Source organism: Littorina saxatilis, linkage group LG1, assembly GCF_037325665.1.
Source record: "Littorina saxatilis isolate snail1 linkage group LG1, US_GU_Lsax_2.0, whole genome shotgun sequence".
NCBI lineage: Eukaryota > Metazoa > Mollusca > Gastropoda > Littorinimorpha > Littorinidae > Littorina > Littorina saxatilis.
This window is the reverse complement of record NC_090245.1, coordinates 65,615,545-65,632,822: the sequence shown is the minus strand read 5'-3', so window position 1 is coordinate 65,632,822 and position 17,278 is coordinate 65,615,545. Positions and strand designations below refer to the sequence as shown.

At 47.8% G+C, this 17,278-nt stretch overlaps 1 protein-coding gene across 1 annotated transcript in view; it reads left to right on the top strand.

Moving 5' to 3' along the window:
- Positions 1-17,278, top strand: part of LOC138982833 (zinc finger protein basonuclin-2-like) — a 50,680-nt gene that overhangs the window by 21,999 nt on the left and 11,403 nt on the right. The window contains exon 2 of the mRNA XM_070356227.1: positions 4,661-4,905. Within this exon, the coding sequence (XP_070212328.1) occupies positions 4,661-4,905 (245 nt within the window). The remainder of the gene's footprint in view (positions 1-4,660; positions 4,906-17,278) is intronic.

The following is a 17,278-nucleotide window of genomic DNA, read 5'->3' as shown; positions in this document are numbered from 1 at the left end:
GGAGAGACTGAGATCCTTGGCTCCTCAGGTGCGCTTCTGTCCGTGAAGGTGACCCCTAAAGACTGTACACCGTCTGTACAGCAGCAACCCTCCCTCTCCTCCCCCCTCCCCTCCCCCTTTTCCTCCCTGGCCGACAGACACCGCAAGCTGGTGCGCGGCACAACTCAGGTGTGGTGTTGTGTGAAGGGCCGCCACAGATGGCATCTACCTATCACCTGTCTACCTGGCACCGTTGGCATTAGCAGGGGAAGGGGAGTTTTGTGGAAAGAGAAAATCTGGTGCCGCATGTTCTGGTCCGGGTCGCGCAATGGCCTTGTGTGTGTGTGTGTGTGTGTGTGTGTGTGTGTGTGTGTGTTGGACGGGGGGGGGGGGGGGGGGTGTGGAGGCAATTGGTTTTTCCTTTCCCTCGTTAATTATATGTTTCTGCGTGACCGTGTGGATAGAAATCCTAAAGATTCTATTCTTCTGAGATTTTCTTTGGCCTTAAAATCGTTTTAAGCTGAAAACTAGTCAAGTTCCCCACCCTAAAAAAAAAAAAAAATACTTTGCCTTTGTCAAAAACGAGAGCACTTTCTTCGTGGCACCAGATTTTCTGCAATAGTTGTAACCAGTGCCGCCCACCTTCCATGGGACAGAACATCTGTGCGCTGTATCCCCCGCGGTGCCGTGTGCCGTGAGCTGTGCGGCAATGTGCCGTGCTGCTGCCGCCTGCCAGCACTGCTGCTGCTGTGCCGCGGACTTCACGTGCATCCAGAGCTAGCAACCGCTGTGTGTGTGTGCGTCTTTCGGTCCAAGACATTGGTCTCTGCGCTTTCAAAGACTTCTCTCTGCTGTTCGTTTTCTTTCCGGTCCTCAGTCAGCGGAAGTCTTGAGATCAAAGGTTGGGTGGCCGCAGGGTGGCGCATTCCTTTGTCTATACCTGCCTTCATCCCCAGTCGTATACCTGCACGAGCTGTCCGTTAATTGGTAGACCGGCCCTGGGTCCTACCTGTTCCTCCTCTTGCTGTGCAGGGACTCGGGGCTGTGCGGACTGTGGTACCTGTCTTGAAAACCCGTCCTTGATATTCTGGGTTTGATTGTTTGCTAGTTATTAGCTGGTCCCGGTCCTGTGTTTTGGTTTTAGCGGGAATGGAGTACTTAGCGATTGCGCAAAAAAACCGGCCCGGGTAATTTTTCTGTTGCGTTATGTGTTATGTTCAAATAAAAAAAGTTCGTTGGTTCTGCAACACAGACTTCGTTAATCGTAAACCACAGTTAATCACCCGCCAGGAAAGTCAAAGTTGCCCCACGTTATCCCCCCCCCCCCCCCCAAAAAAAGAAAAGAAAGAAAAAAGAAGAAGAAGAAAAGGCTTATTCCACGACCCCCACCTTAGTCGCTCATTTCATTTCTGTGACTGTATACCCATAGTACAGGTAGGTCAGGGAGGAATGTTAACTAGACATGGGCTAGCGGCTGGCAGGTAGCAACAGCACACTTGGGACGAGAAATGAAGAACGCTAAATGCCATCTCGCATAGCCTACACAGGAGACTTGGCCACAATGATTGCCACGACTAAGAGGGCAAGGGAGAGAAACGATGATATACCACATACAGCCCCCCCCTCCTCATCTCTCTCTCTCTCTCTCTCTCTCTCTCTCTCTCTCTCTCTCTCTCTGTCTGTCTCTCTCACCCTCTCTCTCTCACCCTCTCTCTCTCACTCTCTCTCTCTCTCTCCACCCCCCCCCCCCACTCTCTCTCTCATCTCAGAAAACGTAAACATAGGCCTTGTTGACGTGTGTGCTCCCTCATTCATACTTCTGCCGCTGCTGCAGTGGCGCTGACGTTGTTGCTGTTGCTGTATTTGCTGCTGGCTTTGTCTTGCGATGCTGTGTCTCGGCACAAAGTACTGTTCTTTACAACAGGTTAAACTGGGGAGTGTTTTTTTGTGATGTGACTGGGGGTGGCTATACTCTAATCTTTGGGTCTCCGGGTTTGGATTTCTCGCACAAGTAATTCATCGCGCTATATAATTTGAATTTAAAAGTTGTCCCAATCAACATTTGTTTTTTTGGGCTAAATTGATGCACACTAAGTTTTGGACCCATTATTTTTTAGTTTTGTACTATTATTTACACAGACCCCTCCCCCCTCCCTTTCCCCTTCACCGCCCCACCCCAAGTTCCAGCCCTTATCCCCCTCCCCCGTCACAGATAAACGTACACGTCTACATACCGCCAGTCTTACACAACTCCGTCTCAGCGTGACTCCTTTATCTTTTATCCGTAACATTTGACATGGCGCGTCTTCCTACTCTCTATCTACCTCCAGTCTTTTTTACCGCCCTCCACTCATGCTAAGCCTCAGCAGCAGGTAAACGCTGTCAGCGTTCTAGTGACGTCAGTCACGCGCTGACGTGGAATTTTTGTGGCGTCTCATTGCTCGATACCTGTCTTGAAAAAAATTAATAAACTCAAAACTATTTATAAAAAAATAAATGAGTAAAAGGAGCGTCTGGTAAGCTATCTGATTCCTGGACATGCGACCCTCGTGTCACTGGTTCGAATCCAGAAAGGGAAGAACACAGGTCAACCTTGGCTTATGGGTAGCGCGACTCTTGTTACTGCTAGCTTTCCACAGGGAGGAAGCGACCAAATGTATAAGAAATTGATAAATTATGAAATAAGATAAACTCTTCCTTCAGTCTTTGTCCGCCCCCCCCCCCCCCACTCCCCCCAAATCCTAAGTCTTCTGTGCCAAGCTTTACCAACAGGTAAGTGCTGTCAGCGGTCCTAATGACGTCACACCCTGACGTCGACTTGCTGTTGCTGCCGGTAGCTGTGGCTGTCAAGATTGACATCAGAGCCCGGACTCACCGCTGTTCCTCCCTATCTTTGCCGTCCACCGGTACCCCCTCATTTGGTGCACACCGCGTTGGCTTCGGCTAATAGTGCCCGCAATTAAATAATTAAAACCCAACTCCGTGCCACTTGCCAACTGCTAATTCGGTCCCTGTAACTCTAGAGAGACGAACATGTTTCATATGGCGTCCAGACCTCGAACCAACCGTAGAGTCTTGGCAACTGCCGCTGGACCGTGGCTAGATTAGCTTCCTTCCCCTTTCTCCAGGTTTTCCCAATAAGTGATTTATCGGGTTTCTCCCCTTTCAAGTCTATCACGGTCATTTCCTCTTCAAAGCGCTGACCCTTTGGACACAAGGGTGTAGGGGAAGGTCAGAGGAGATTGGGCTAAACAAGGCTTGTGCAACCCTCGTTAGACGCTGGGAAAGGAGCTCGTAATAGACGCCTTGTCCTTTCTCTCTCCCTTCATACACTGCAGGAAATAGGACTCCTCTGATACAATTAACCACTTCTACGCCGCTCGTTTTCACACCCTTCTCGCGGGTGTTCACACCCACTGGTTTATTGGTCGCAGCCCGGAGGTGTCAAATCCTGAGACACTATTGCTGCTCTTTGTTTTCGATCTGTGGTCGGTAGAAATTGGGTTTGCTTCGTCCTGGCGACAGAGACAAAAACCTCGTGGGGATTTAGTAGTTTCCGTGGACCTCGCTGTGCTCAGTCGTCGCGCCAGTCCCTCGTTCCTGCCTTGTCCTTCAATCAGTGTACACAATTGCTGCTCTTTGTTTTCCTGTTGGGGACTCGAAATTAGGTTTCTGTCCGATCCGCGACAGATTCATCGGCCCCGGAGACTTCGTTCACTTCGTTTCTTGCGGACGTCATCGGGACCTGTTGTTCATTGGCGTCGCGGTTTCGTCCCTTGTCCTCATCCAGGGGAGATAATCACACTCAAGGTTCTTGTCATTGACGGTCTTTCTGTGGTGTATCAAGGGAAGTAATTAGTCCTACTGCGTCAGGAGGAGGTCAACTTTACAAAGGTGATCGTCTGCGACCTTTCGGATACAAGGCTTGATGACGTCGTCATTTTGTGAGTTGACAAAGGTTATGTTGATCATGCGGTTGGCACTACGCGGTTTTCTTGATGACTCGGTTGTCGTTGATAGCGGACGTGGCTTGATACGCGTACAGACAATAATGTATGGCGTTCTGTGAGGAGGAAAAAGCCCATTTTGGATGTTTGACATCACAGTACTCTGAAAATAACATTTCTTTACTCTGCTTTTTAGAGTCTGTTTGCCTGTTGCATGACTTTGTCTGTCTGGTTGTCTCGTTGTCTTTTCTTTCTCTTTTTGTTTTATCTGCAGCTCTTATTCTACCCCGTACCGTGCCGTATTGATCAACATTTCAAATCATGATGGCACAGCCGAGGCGGAGTCTCTGATCTCAATCATCAGAACGTTAGTTCCTTGTTCTTTTAGGCTCCGGGTTTGAAAACACTACCAGGCCGCCTGACCATCATACCCCACATGTATATTCTTTCTACTTTAACAGCTGTCAGAAAAAACAATCTTTTTAACCAGGCCATTATATCTAATTTCCTTCTTCTTCTTCTTGCGTTCGCCGATATCTAATTTCCTCATTCTTCTGTCTTTTTTTCAGCTCCGGACAAGCTTGGCCACAAGCACGTCTACAACCTTAACTTACCCTTTGAACCAAACCATTAAAAAACTATTCTCATTCTTCTACCTTTTCAGCTCTGGACGAACAAAGCTTACTCTTTGAACCAAAGCATTATAGCTAACAATTTTCGTTCTTCTGTTTCAGCTCTGGACAAACTTGGCTACCAGCAAGCCTACAACCTTGGCATGCAAGTGGAGGTGGTTCAGCCCAACATCGTGTTCGACATCGCCAGCCTCATGCTGTACGGGGCCCAGGCTACTCCGGTCCGTCTCAAGATCCTCCTGGACCGACTGCTGAGCGTTCTCCAGCACGAGGAGGTCTTGCAAGTTCTCCACGGATTCGGCTGGTCGTACGAGGACTATGCGAGGGGATACATACTGCAGGTAAGGGTGAGTGTCTGTTTATAACGCTGTTTTTGTGTTGTGTTAAAGTGTGGCTGTTTTGTGTGTAGTGTTGAAGTGTTGTTGTTTTAGTGTGTGTTGAAGTGGCTTGTCCCTCAGATGCTGTTTAGCATTTGAAACGGGTATTTTTGGACACTCGGAACCAGTACCCCCCCCCCCCCCCTTAGATCCAGCACGGCCAACCCCACCCCGACCCTTGCACTCCGTGTCTTTGAGGTGTGAAGTTCCCATGCCATCTTGTCCCAGCTGGGAATCACAGCCAGTGTTCCTATCAGCATCACAGTCTCAATGTTGCCCGCACGTGTCAGCAATAAACCTGAAGGACATGGATGTCCCCCACCATCGCGTGCACATCAGCTTCTGCATGTGGCTCTGCATGTCGCAGGGTCTCGCTATCTGTTGATGAGGGGGAGATGAAGACGAACGGCTTTTTAGTGAAGGAGGTTTTGATAAGGTTTATCGTCATGGGGGACTTGGGATTGATCTTGGGTGTGTGGGAAAGATGGGAGGCTGAGAGGGTGGGTTGATAGGAGGTAAGTGATGGGAACAGAGAGGTTTTTGTGACCCTGCGTTGAGAGTGACGAACTATTTCTCTCTACCCCCCCCCCTCCAGTCCCTGATCAACTTGACCTTCCTCCACGTTTTATTTTTATTGAAAAAGGAAGCACTTACTCTTCTTTACTGAAACTTTTGGAAGTGGCTGGGCTCTCACTGCTTCGTTGTTGTTGTTGTTGTTGTTGTTGTTGTTGTTGTTGTTGTTGTTGTTGTTGTTTTGTTCAGTTTAGGCGTTATGTTCAGCTTCGGATCTACAATCAAGAGTGGGGATAACAACACGTGCAATGAAGTGCAGGAAGTTTTTATTCACAGAAACAATGCCACCTTTTGACTTTGTTTATGGGTAAAACCACGTGTAACTGTCTAAAAAAAAAACGAAAACAAAAAAGAACAACGCGGAAATTGAGAGGAAAGAAAATTGTTACTGACTCGCCTCGGTTTAGGGACATTTCCCCTATGACCCGTTGTTCCCAAAGATACATAGCATCCTATAATGAGACTGCCATGCCACGCTCAACACAGCTCATCACATTTCCAAACTGATACTGGCTCCTGTGTCTTGCCACGAAACACAAGCGGACATTTGGGGACTCGAGGGGAACGGCAGATTAGTTTTGGCCATTCATGGCGGCTGCTTTCTTTTGTTGATGCTTTCGTGTTGGGTCTCCAAAGACGGTTTGTTTTGCTGTATTGAATATTTTCACAATGTCGCTGTGGTTTATGGGTCCTGGCCCTTTTTTTAAGAGCTTGCTGAATGACGCATTTTGATTCGTGAGCGAAATGTATAGTTTCTGGCTGATGTTTTTCTTAGGTCCAAATGTCATGTTGATCTCTTTTGAATGCTTGGTTTGTTTTACTGTTCTGAGTATTCGTCCCGCTCCCGTTTTGGTTTATGCCTCCTGACCCCTGTTTAGGAAATGTTGAAGGACGCATTTTGATGCATTTTAATTCGTCAGTAGTACGCGGAGAAAATCTTTTGCCTGCTTCATTCTTAGGTTGAAGTTTTTCATTGTTCGTTCTGACGTCGCTGTAGATCATAGCACCTGGTCCTTTTCAAAGTTGTCGAATGACGCACTCTGATCTGTCGTTTGTAAAAATGCATCTTCTGGCAGTGCCTAGGCGTAACTTGTATGACTGTGCAGACAAACCCTTTGTCATAACAACCCTTTGGCTCTTGCATTTTTCTTCTCAATAAAGATGCCACCACAGGTTATCGTTTCTTGAGCCCACTTGGCCCCAAAAGACCACAATCTGCATAGGCCATCAACAAACCTTTTCTTAATAACACCCCTCCCCCTTTAACCTCTCTGCCCCTGTCACTTTCTGCCCCCCCCCCTCTCTCCCCCCCCCTCGATCTCTCCATCTCCCTCCCATATCTCCTCAATGGTTCACATACCATGTCCACATAAACCGAGCGACAAGAAGTACATGTAGCGTGTATTGAGGTGAAGGCCCCATGATGTCGAGGAGGTGTGTTGTGAAGGGACTTCAAAGGCCCCGTGTTATGACGTGGCGCTGACAGTAGCTGTCGGCACGTGCGCAACTCGTCCAGTAGCACGACCATGTTCACACTGTGTATGGCGCAGATACCACTCCCCTACACAGGGGTCGAGGAATGAACTCACGTCATGTGCTGAGGCTGAGAGTGAGAGTGAGAGATAGATAATGGCTAGGAGAGAGTACAGTGAAAACCCCCCTTTTAAGACCTTTAACAAACCTGAGAAAATCAGGTCTTAAAAAGGAGGGGAGTCTTAAAATGGGCGTAAATTTACCGCGGTTATGAACAAAATGTCTCTGATAACAAGGTCTTAACAGAGAGGCAGTCTTAAATGGGGGGGGGGGGGGGGGGGGGTGTCTTAAAATGGGAGTTCCACTGTACACATTTGATGTTGATGGAACATAGATGTTTTTAACCTTATGATTTTTTCAATTTAATTTCAATTGGTTTTCCTCGAAGAAAACTGGTAGCTTGGATGAAGAAGTAAAATCATCGTCTTGAGAGGGCAAAGACGACGACTAACAGGGCCAGCTTTTGGTGTAATTGTCCAGCATCTCAAGCCATTCATGAAAAGATAGATGTTCTTTCCCTTATTAAGAGGAGGGGGGGGGGGGGGGGGGGAGTGAAAAAATAGAAAAACACAAAGCAGAGGATTATCAGCACGGATGTAGAACAATGGTCCAAGGGAAACATTGCAAAGTAGAACACAGTGGTAAGGACAGGGTAACCGACAGGGCAAACATACACACATGTCAGCATAATAGTCACGCTTACACCAAGAACAGATTCTGTCTTGTCTTGCATTACCCAGACAAATATCTACATGGAAGCTACACCCCACCCACCCCCACCCCCCCACGCCCCCCCCCCATCTAGCCCCTCCCCCTACATCACTTGTCCCTCTTGTTGACACTGTTATCTGCCCCTAGCTGAGCTAATGACTAGCTCCAGAAGTCGCCCTGCCCATGTTCTCCCTTCCCCTGGTTATCGGTACTGCTGATGGCAGAAGCAGCAACGGGTCAGAAATCATTGATAGGAGGCAAGGAGTCCTCTTCAGAGTCTTCCTGAGAAATAGGGATTTTGGTTTGTGTGTTGGTGTTTTGAATAAACTGACAGTGAAGGTAGGGTGTTGTCAAGGTCTAGGTCTTTGCTGTCGCTGATGGCAGAAGTAGCATAAGGTCAGAAAACGTTGATAGGAGGCTAGGAGTCTCAAAAGACGACCTGAGACGGATTTTGTTTGGTTTTGCGTTGGTGTTTGTCTTTTTGAAAGTCAGTGAGGCCGAGATCTTGTGTTTGGATGTAAAGCGGAGGAATTGCTGGGGGCTAGATCTTTTCCTGCTGTCTTGTGACTGACGATTTGACATACACATACTCTGTATTCATGTGTTATTTTTTAATCTCTCTTGTGTGTGTGAGTGTGTGTGTGTGTGTGTGTGTGTGTGTGTGTGTGTGTGTGTGTGTGTGTGTGTGTGTGTGTGTGTGTGTGTGTGTGTAGAGAGAGAGATAGACAGACAGAGAGAGAGAGAGACAGAGAGACAGACAGACAGAAAGCTATCAAGACGTAAAATCGGATACAGAGACAGATTTGGGGAAAGCCGCAGCCTCGGTACTCGAAACAGCAAAGATTGTACAGAGAACCCGAGAAATACTCATCAGAAAATCCGGCACGCGCATACGATACGGGCTATTGCCACATACCCCCATCACCTGAGTCAACCGTGTATACACCGTACGTAAACTGTTGACATTGGCTCGTGTGTCATCCTCCACAACTTTCTAATCCCTACCCCCCCTACCCCCACCAACGTCTACAGCAAATTCAGTATGAGTAATAGAAATATTGAGAAGAACCACCCTCCTTCAACGGAGCGTGAGTACGATTCACAGAACTGTCATTTTCTGGCACAGTAAGAACTAGGAGTGCCCAAGGTCGTTAACGTGAATGACTTCATGCAGTCTCTCTGCGTAGGCCTATAGGCTACGCTTCTTTGTTCGTATTCTTTCAAGTGTGATAATAACCGTCGCAGTAGAAGGTTGTGTTGTAAGATATGTCATGAAGTCTGTTTTCTGCTCCTGTTAGTTACGTGTCTCTGTCGCTGACTTGGAAGAAGTTAAATTGTTATGATCACAGTGTGTAGAGTGTGTATCCCCCCACCCACCCCCATCTTTCACTCCGTTTTTCTCTTCCTCTCTCCTCTCAAGCTACAAAGAAACATGGCACATCTCCAAGATTTTGTCTTTGCCACTAGACGAAAGTGAATGAAACCGCAACACGGTGGCCTAGTGGTAAGGCGTCCGCCCAGTGAGCGGGAGGTCGTGGGTTCGAACTCCGGCCGGGTCATACCTGAGACTTTAAAATTGGCAATCTAGTGGCTGCTCCGCCTGGCGTCTGGCATTATGGGGTTAGTGCTAGGACTGGTTGGTCCGGTGTCAGAATAATGTAACTGGGTGAGACATGAAGCCTGTTCTGCGACTTCTGTCTTGTGTGTGACGCACGTTAAATGTCAAAGCAGCACCGCCCTGATATGGCCCTTCGTGGTCGGCTGGGCGTTAAGCAAGTAAACAAACAAACAAAAAACTGAATCAAAGTAAGTTGCCTCACCACTCCATGACAAACCGACTCCCGACTCCATTTTGCAATGACTCGTGTCTCTTCGTGTTTCTGTGGTGTCGGAGGATGATGAAAAGGGTGTGGGTGGAAAGGGTGTGCATGTGTGTTGTAACCACATCATTATTATGGTTCTAGGCTGTCTTTGAGCAGGACCCTTCTGTTTTTTTTTTTAACCTTGAGTGTTGTGTGTGATTAACTTCCTACTTGTTGTTTTACTTGCTAATATTACAACGCCAGTAGCCGCAGCAGCAGCAGCAGCAACAACAACAACAACAACAACAACAACAACAACAACACACACACACTTACCTCCCCTTTACCTGCGTATCGAAAAACTTTCTGTTCCCCCGAGCCACACCACAAATCAAGAAAGCTAACCTCCAGCTTCCTCTCTCTGGCAAGAGTTCACTTTCCTTGCTTCACCTCAAGAAAAAAAGACAGCTCGATTCAAGCACCGGGCTGTTTCGAGATGGCCCTAGGTTCAAAGACTCGCGACGTGCATAATCTTTCATCCTGCTTGCCTCCAGACCAGTTGTTTTTGTCATTCACCCCTAGCGCCCCCCCCCCCCCCCCCCCCTCCCATCCCTGCTGTCGATCTGTCTTCCTTCTCACACCGTTGGGGCTTTCTGCACAGGCGTGTGGAATTTGTTCTTTTCTTGTGACAGTGAAGACAGACTTTGTGATACTGTTTTGATGTTGAGAACTGAACACTGTTTTGATGTTGAGAACTGAACACTATTTGGAGCGAAATTGCAAACTTGAAACTAATCAAATATAGAAAAAAAAGAACGCACATTTGGGTTTGACAAATGACCAGTCTGAGGCCATATTGACATGGCAACATTTCTCAATGTCAGAACTTCTCAGCAAAGGCCCCTAAATTAATAGGAGCCTCAGATAAGACAGATTATTGGAATTCTTAATTAACGTCAACGCAGGTGTCTTAGCCTAGCCAAAGACAGGGGGTGCTGTGGACAAACTGTGGACAAAGAACAACAAAAATCATGAAAATAATCTTCGACTCTCGCGTTTTTCCCCCTACCAGTGTTTTCAGCTTTACTGGGAAACCGTACTACTCTGGAACATTTCTTGTCAAAGCAACGTGACATGTAGCGCCTGTGTTGTCTGTGGGGATAAAAACGGTCTCCATGACAAGGCTGTTTTGCTCGTTTCCACCTATTTCCAGCCATCCCCCTGACACGCGCCCCCTTTTGAGACACAGGTAAAAGCAGAACACGCTGAGGTGATATGTAGGGGTAGGGGTATGGATTATACTGTAGAACCCCTTTTTAGGACCGTAAAATATTCTGAGAAAATAGGGTCTCCAAATAGGGGAATGTCTTAAACATGGAGGTAGATTTACAGACGTTATGAACAAAACAATCTGGGAAATTTTGATCTGAAAAAAGGGCTGGGATTTTTAAAACGGGGCGATATCTAGCTTTTGGGGCAGGGACTGTAGCTAGCTAGACGGGGTTACTGTGAGGTGTGTTGGGAAGGGGCTGGGGTGGTGACGGGTGTCTATTTGATGTGGTTTGTCTCCGTCATGATAGATACGGAACCAGCTCTTGGGGAACACGTCAAGGTGATAAAAGTAGGGGTAGGGGTAGGAAATATTGCTGGAAGATGAGACTGTGGGGTTGGATGGGGTGGGGTGGCGACGGGTGTCTTTTTGATGTACAAAACCAGCTCTTCGGGAACACGCTCAGGTGATATGTAGGTTTAAGGACAGCGATTGTAACAGCAAGGAGAAAATGTAGGGTAGGGTTGGGACGTTGAAATAAATTACATTTTGTGTTTGGCTCGGTTCGTCTCCATCGTAAATGATAGGGGGAGGGCTCAGGTGATACAGTGTAGGCTAAGATATTCCAGCGTAGGTGTAGGAGCAAACTTGAAGCTGTAAAAGAAGCTGTAGGACAGCAGCAGGATTTTTGGATGAATGGCTTTTTGCGCAGTCTATTTCACAAGAGACACACGTGTGGCAAGGATGTAAGTATAGATGACTCTTTATCTGCATGGTTGTCTGCGTCATTGGAGACACATATTTTGCCATTATCGTCCGATGGGGAAAAAAAAGGTATTGGATGCGCAACCTAAGAATGAGGGAATGGGGGAAGGGAGTGGGTGGGTGGTGATATATCTGGGGGAGCATTCATTTTCATCCAAGAAAAGGAGGAGAAAGGAAAGGGGATAGAAGTAAATAAAAAAAAAGCTTGAGGTAACGGAACTTTGTTTACTGTTCGTGTACTCGTCTCGTATCTCCCCACCTGGTCTCTGCTCAATTTGACAGAGCATCTCCCCCCCTCCCCCATTATCCGTCGGTCGCTCTCTGCCTCTGCCCCCCCTCCCCACACACACACACCCCATCTCTTTATCTCCCCCTCTCTCTCTCTCTCTCTCTCTCTCTCTCTCTCTCTCTCTCTCTCTCACATTTGGATTGAAGATGGACGTTTCATTATCTTCAAGGGTACAGTTATAGAACATTTTATTTCGAGATTCAGGCCCACATTTTCTTTGTTATTTTGGACTCAGTAAGTCACTGCCAGACTTGTTCACAAATCCTAGTTTCCGTGTCAGCCTTCTTTCCCTCTCTCTGTGTCTCTCTGCCCCCCCCCCCCCCACCCCCGAATCTCCCCTTCTCCCCACCCCCTTTGCTATCTTTGCTTTATCTTACCTGAGCCAGAGAGCTTGGGCTTCCTGTCCCTCTTGTGAGGGTTTGTCTTTCACCTTCCTGTAGATCACTGGCACCTTCAGGTTGCTTTGGGCCCATGCCTGTTGCTCCTTGCCAGCTTCCTGTCTTTGTCCTCCCGTCTTGTCTTGTCTTGTCTCCTGGCTGTTTGTTTATCTGGTTCAAATTTTGGGAGAAAGATAAGTGAGGGAGGCGGGCGCATGAGGGTATATGGCCAAAAACACACATGGACACGCGCGCGAGTATACTAACACAAGTAGGCAGGAAGACAGACAGTCAGACACACAGATCATATCTCTCTCTCTCTCTCTCTCTCTCTCTCTCTCTCTCTCTCTCTCTCACTCGCAATTGCATGTATCTATTCTTACAAAATTCGCCGTCAAGACAATCTAAAGTCTTCTTTTTCCACTGCTCCAAAACAGAAGCAAGGGAAAGTAGGGGGGGGGGGGAGTCTGTGGATGGGGGTGGGAGAGTAAGATAAAGAGAGAGGGTGAAGGATTGACGAAGCTCAGTCTAGAAGCTGTGCCAGAGCTGAGCGGACGGACCAACAGATGTTGTGCGTTGGTTTCGTGTGACAGCCCTCCGAGTCCAAACCATTCCATCGTGCAGGGGGGAGTCTCGGCGAGTTATCGCTCATTTCCTGTGGAGGCAAACCTACACCAGATATCAAGTGGAGTGTGTTGTGTGTGTCTAGATGGATCTTATCCCTCAGCGTTCGTGTGTGTGTGTGTGTGTTGTATGTGTTCGTGTGTGTGTGTGTGTGTTGTATGTGTTCGTGTGTGTGTTTGTGTGTGAGTCTCTCTCTCTCTCTCTCTCGCTCCCTCTCTCTCCCCCCCCCCCCCTCTCTCTCTCTCACCTTTTCTTTGTCTCGTTCTTTGCAATCCCCCTATTTTCTCCGTGTTGCTTTGCCAGTGAAAGGTAGTAGACGACTTGTTCAGTTTCTTTAAAAAAAATGTCAATGTTTCCAAAACTTGAACAAGACGTATACAGAGTGAAAGGTTCCATATCTGCGCAAGAAAGAAAGAAAACAATGAGTAGAGAAGCGGAAGCCTGGGACGCCTGACAAGAGGAGACAGAAGCGTAGAATTTGGCACCAGGATTTGGCTGCTACTGGGCCTTGCTGGAAGATGATATAGGAGGGGTGGGTGAGGGGGATGGATTTGGGATGGAAGGGAACGTAACGATGCCTGCAAGATGGAATGATAAACTACGGCAGCTTGGACTCTTCAGAGGGACACCCCCTCCCCAATCCTTCCTTCTCCTGTTCCTCCTTCTTTCTGCTTCAGTTCCAAGTTGCCCCCCTTCTCTTTCCCACTTCAGTGAGCCCAGACTGTCTCTCCTTTTGATTGCTGGCTGGTGAACTGTCACCAGTGTAGCACAAAAAGCAACAGGAGCCATCTGTGGGGGAAGGGACAAAGTGTTGCTGTCTCTTCATGCCCCCACCCCCCTTTCCTCTCTTCCTTCTCCTCCTCCCATCCAGTTTTTTCCTCTGGTGATATCTGGGGACTCCCCCCCCCCCCCCTTTCCCTGTCCATCTTTGTATTTTACTGTCTTTCTGTCATTGTTTTTCTGCCTCCCTTCCATCTCTCTCTCCCCAGGCATCCTCTCTTCCTCCTTCCCCCACGTCTACCTCCGCCCCCCCCCCCCCCATTCCCGTTTCGGACCACCTATCCTGTCAGTGCAAGGCTGGTCAATTCCTGTGTACTGTCACCAGCCTCGCAGAAATAACAGGAAACATCTGTTGAGGCGCGCTGGCGAGGGACGAAGATTTGTGATGTGTGCACGTGCAAATTGTGGCACTGTCAGACTCTGTTCTCTGCAGTGTCTGGTCCTATTTCGGGGTTCTTTGTTTTGCAACGACAGTAAATTTAGTGTTGCAGATGCGAGAAAAGTTATTTTATATCAGCCCAAGTTTGTTCGGTCTTTGTTTTGCAGTGACAATAGATTCACTAATACAGTTATGGGACTATGAGAGACATGTTTACATTTTGGAATAATTACCGGTTTGTAGCTGGGTTTAGTTTACTATTCTTTGATATGTCACACGATCGGATACCTCATGAAACATTTAATTATAACCATAGTCGACGACGTTCTGCTAAGGCTGTATGAATACGTCTGTTTACACCCCCCTCTCAACATAACGATTTCGTGCAAAGAACAGGTTTGTTTTCTTGAGTGATAACCCTAATTATTGTCACTGCTTGATTCTGATGCCACAAACACCAGATCTCTTGCATGCATTACTTCCTTCGCCGTTTCAGCCAATATCTTTGGTGTCAGCAATGTTGTGTTAAAAGATAAGAAACTCCTCCCGTCGGGGCCTTCCTACTTGCACTTTTTTCTTTTATGCATATTGATGTTGAAGTAAGCGCCATGTCTCTCTGACGATGTCAAAACTTTCACACAGATTCCTGTGAACTTTGCTGCCTAGCGTGGGGTGTCCCAGCCTGTCCTGTCTTTGTCTCCTTGCAAAGTTCGCATGAACTTGCTGACACCGTTGCTATCATAGTCTGATATCTGGCTCTTGAGTCTGAAGGCACACGAAAGGGGGTGGGAGCAGAAAGGGAGAGCGATCTCAAACTCGAACTCGAAAACTTTAATAAAGAAGGATTATAGCGTTAGGTCCACATGGTCCTTTCCTACAGTTAGTCCTTGTAACAACACGAAGAGAGAGAGAGAGAGAGAGAGAGAGAGAGAGAGAGAGAGAGAGAGAGAGAAAGAGAGAGAGATTATCTGTGTGTATGACTGTCTGTCTTCCTGCCTGCCTGTGCTTTTTCAGTGTGTTTGTTATTCCACCTCGGCCCCCCCCCCCCCCCTTCCTGGTGCCAGAACGACACGCTTGCCTGACCTCCTTACGCGTCAAACTTCCCTGGCTTCAAAAATGTGTCCCCTGTATGCCCCTCCCTAAATCTCTTTTAAGCGCCACCGCTCCCCCCCCCCCCCCCTACTCTGCCACTCTCCATGTAACCTCGTTTCGTCTTTGAGTAGTCAAGTACCCAAGACACTACACCCCCACGCCCTTCCTCCCCCCTCCCCCCCCTCCGCCTGTCCAAAGGGTGCTACTAGCTTAGTGTCCAGTTTCTCACGGGGGAAGACTCGTTCTGAAGAGTGTGTTGGAAATGGGATGACAAAGTGACGCTTGTCTTGAGAAACCAGAATTTGCTCTAGTGCTAAGATGTTGAGATGCTGCCACACTGATACAGATAGTGGAGGGTCCCAATCTATCCCACGTCAGCCCGTAGGAATGACATTGTAGTACACAAATGCACAGAAGAATATTTGCATGCATTCCCTGGAATCGACGTATGGCTGCCTAAATGAGGGGGTATAAAGTGTCACACATGCATAAAAAACACGAGTGTACGGGGAGGGGGGGGAGGGGGGGTCAGCCCATGAACGCAGGAGAAGATGATGATGAAGAAAAACTTGCACTGGACGACAGGTTATGGTGGAATTTATATCTGCATAATTTATTTTAGTTGGCTCAGGGCTGCTGAGTTCTGTCAAACAGCCCGGTCCCCTAGACATTAGACAGAAATGTGTGGTACAATGAGCATGGGACAGAGTGTCTCCTCGTTCTGAAAATCGCGATGTTTCGTTTCCCTCATTCTATTATATCATATGTGAAATGTTAAAATACAGTACACATAAAAGAAATTAAACGTTCCAATAGATTACCATTCTTGATTCTGAGTTTTGGAACGTAAGAGCAGTCTATCTATTTTTGAATGTTTAAAATACTGTATGGGTAAAGAATGTTGTCAATATGCAAAGAAGCCTAAAATTACATCCCCCATCAGTAAAAGTCAGGGTGGTAGTTTTACAGTCTCTGGCACGCACTAGCGTTGGTCAAATAAAAGTGCGCAGGTTTGTGCACTCACAGAGATGCCAGAACTGGTGGAGCCATCACGTGTGTCATCAGCGGGGTCATGAAAGTGATATCTTTCCTGCCCCCGTCCCCTGCAAGTGGCATAGAACCCTGGTCACACAAAGAGAGGTCTTGTGCTCACAGCACACCCCCCCCCCCCCACCCTCTCATCTCCGTCACATCACAAGTACCCTTGCTGATTCAAGTCCTCTGCAACTCCTCCCCCCCTCTCCCTCCTTCTTCTTTCGTCCTCTCTATCTTCTTCATCGTCAAACCACGCCCATAGAAGGACCGACCTCTGCCTGCCACCCTCTCTACCCCCTAGCTCCCTTTCCAGAAAGACCGACCCCCGCACACACCGTAAACCCCCCACCCCCCGTCGTCTCCATTTCAAGACCCGTCCCTTGTTGTCTCCATATCTGCTGGGTGACTTGTTGGCCGCTCGACCTCCCTCCCTCACTTGTTGCTGCCATGTCTGTGAACATTGAGACTGGTCACAAATTCTCACGGTGTCAAGACTTGTTGACTCTGGAAGCTTGGTGTCCCTCCCAGCCCCTCCTCTCCCACCCCCTCCGCCCCTCCAAGACAGAGAAATTGAAAGTGCTTGCCCCCTCCCCAATCGTCAGCCCTTTTTCAACATTCATCCTTGAGACTCCCCCCCCCCCCCCCCCCCCCCGCGCCCTCTGATTCTGCATCCCCCCTGCTCTTTCACATCTGATTTCTTTTTACATTTTGTCAAGTTTTGACTAAATGTTTTAACATAGAGGGGGAATCGAGACGAGGGTCGTGGTGTATGTGTGTGTGTGTGTGTGTTTGTGTGTGTGTGTGTCTGTGTGTGTCTGTGCGTGTGTGTGTAGAGCGATTCAGACTAAACTACTGAACCGATGTTTATGAAATTTGACATGAGAGTTCCTGGGTATGAACTCCCCAGACGTTTTTTTTATGTTTTCGATAAATGTCTTTTATAACGTCATATCCGGCTTTTTGTAAAAGTTGAGGCGGCACTGTCACACCTTCATTTTTCAATCAAATTGATTGAAATTTTGGCCAAGCAATCTTCGACGAAGGCCGGACTTCGGTATTGCATTTCAGCATGGAGGCTTCAAAATTAATTAATGACTTTGGTCATTAAAAATC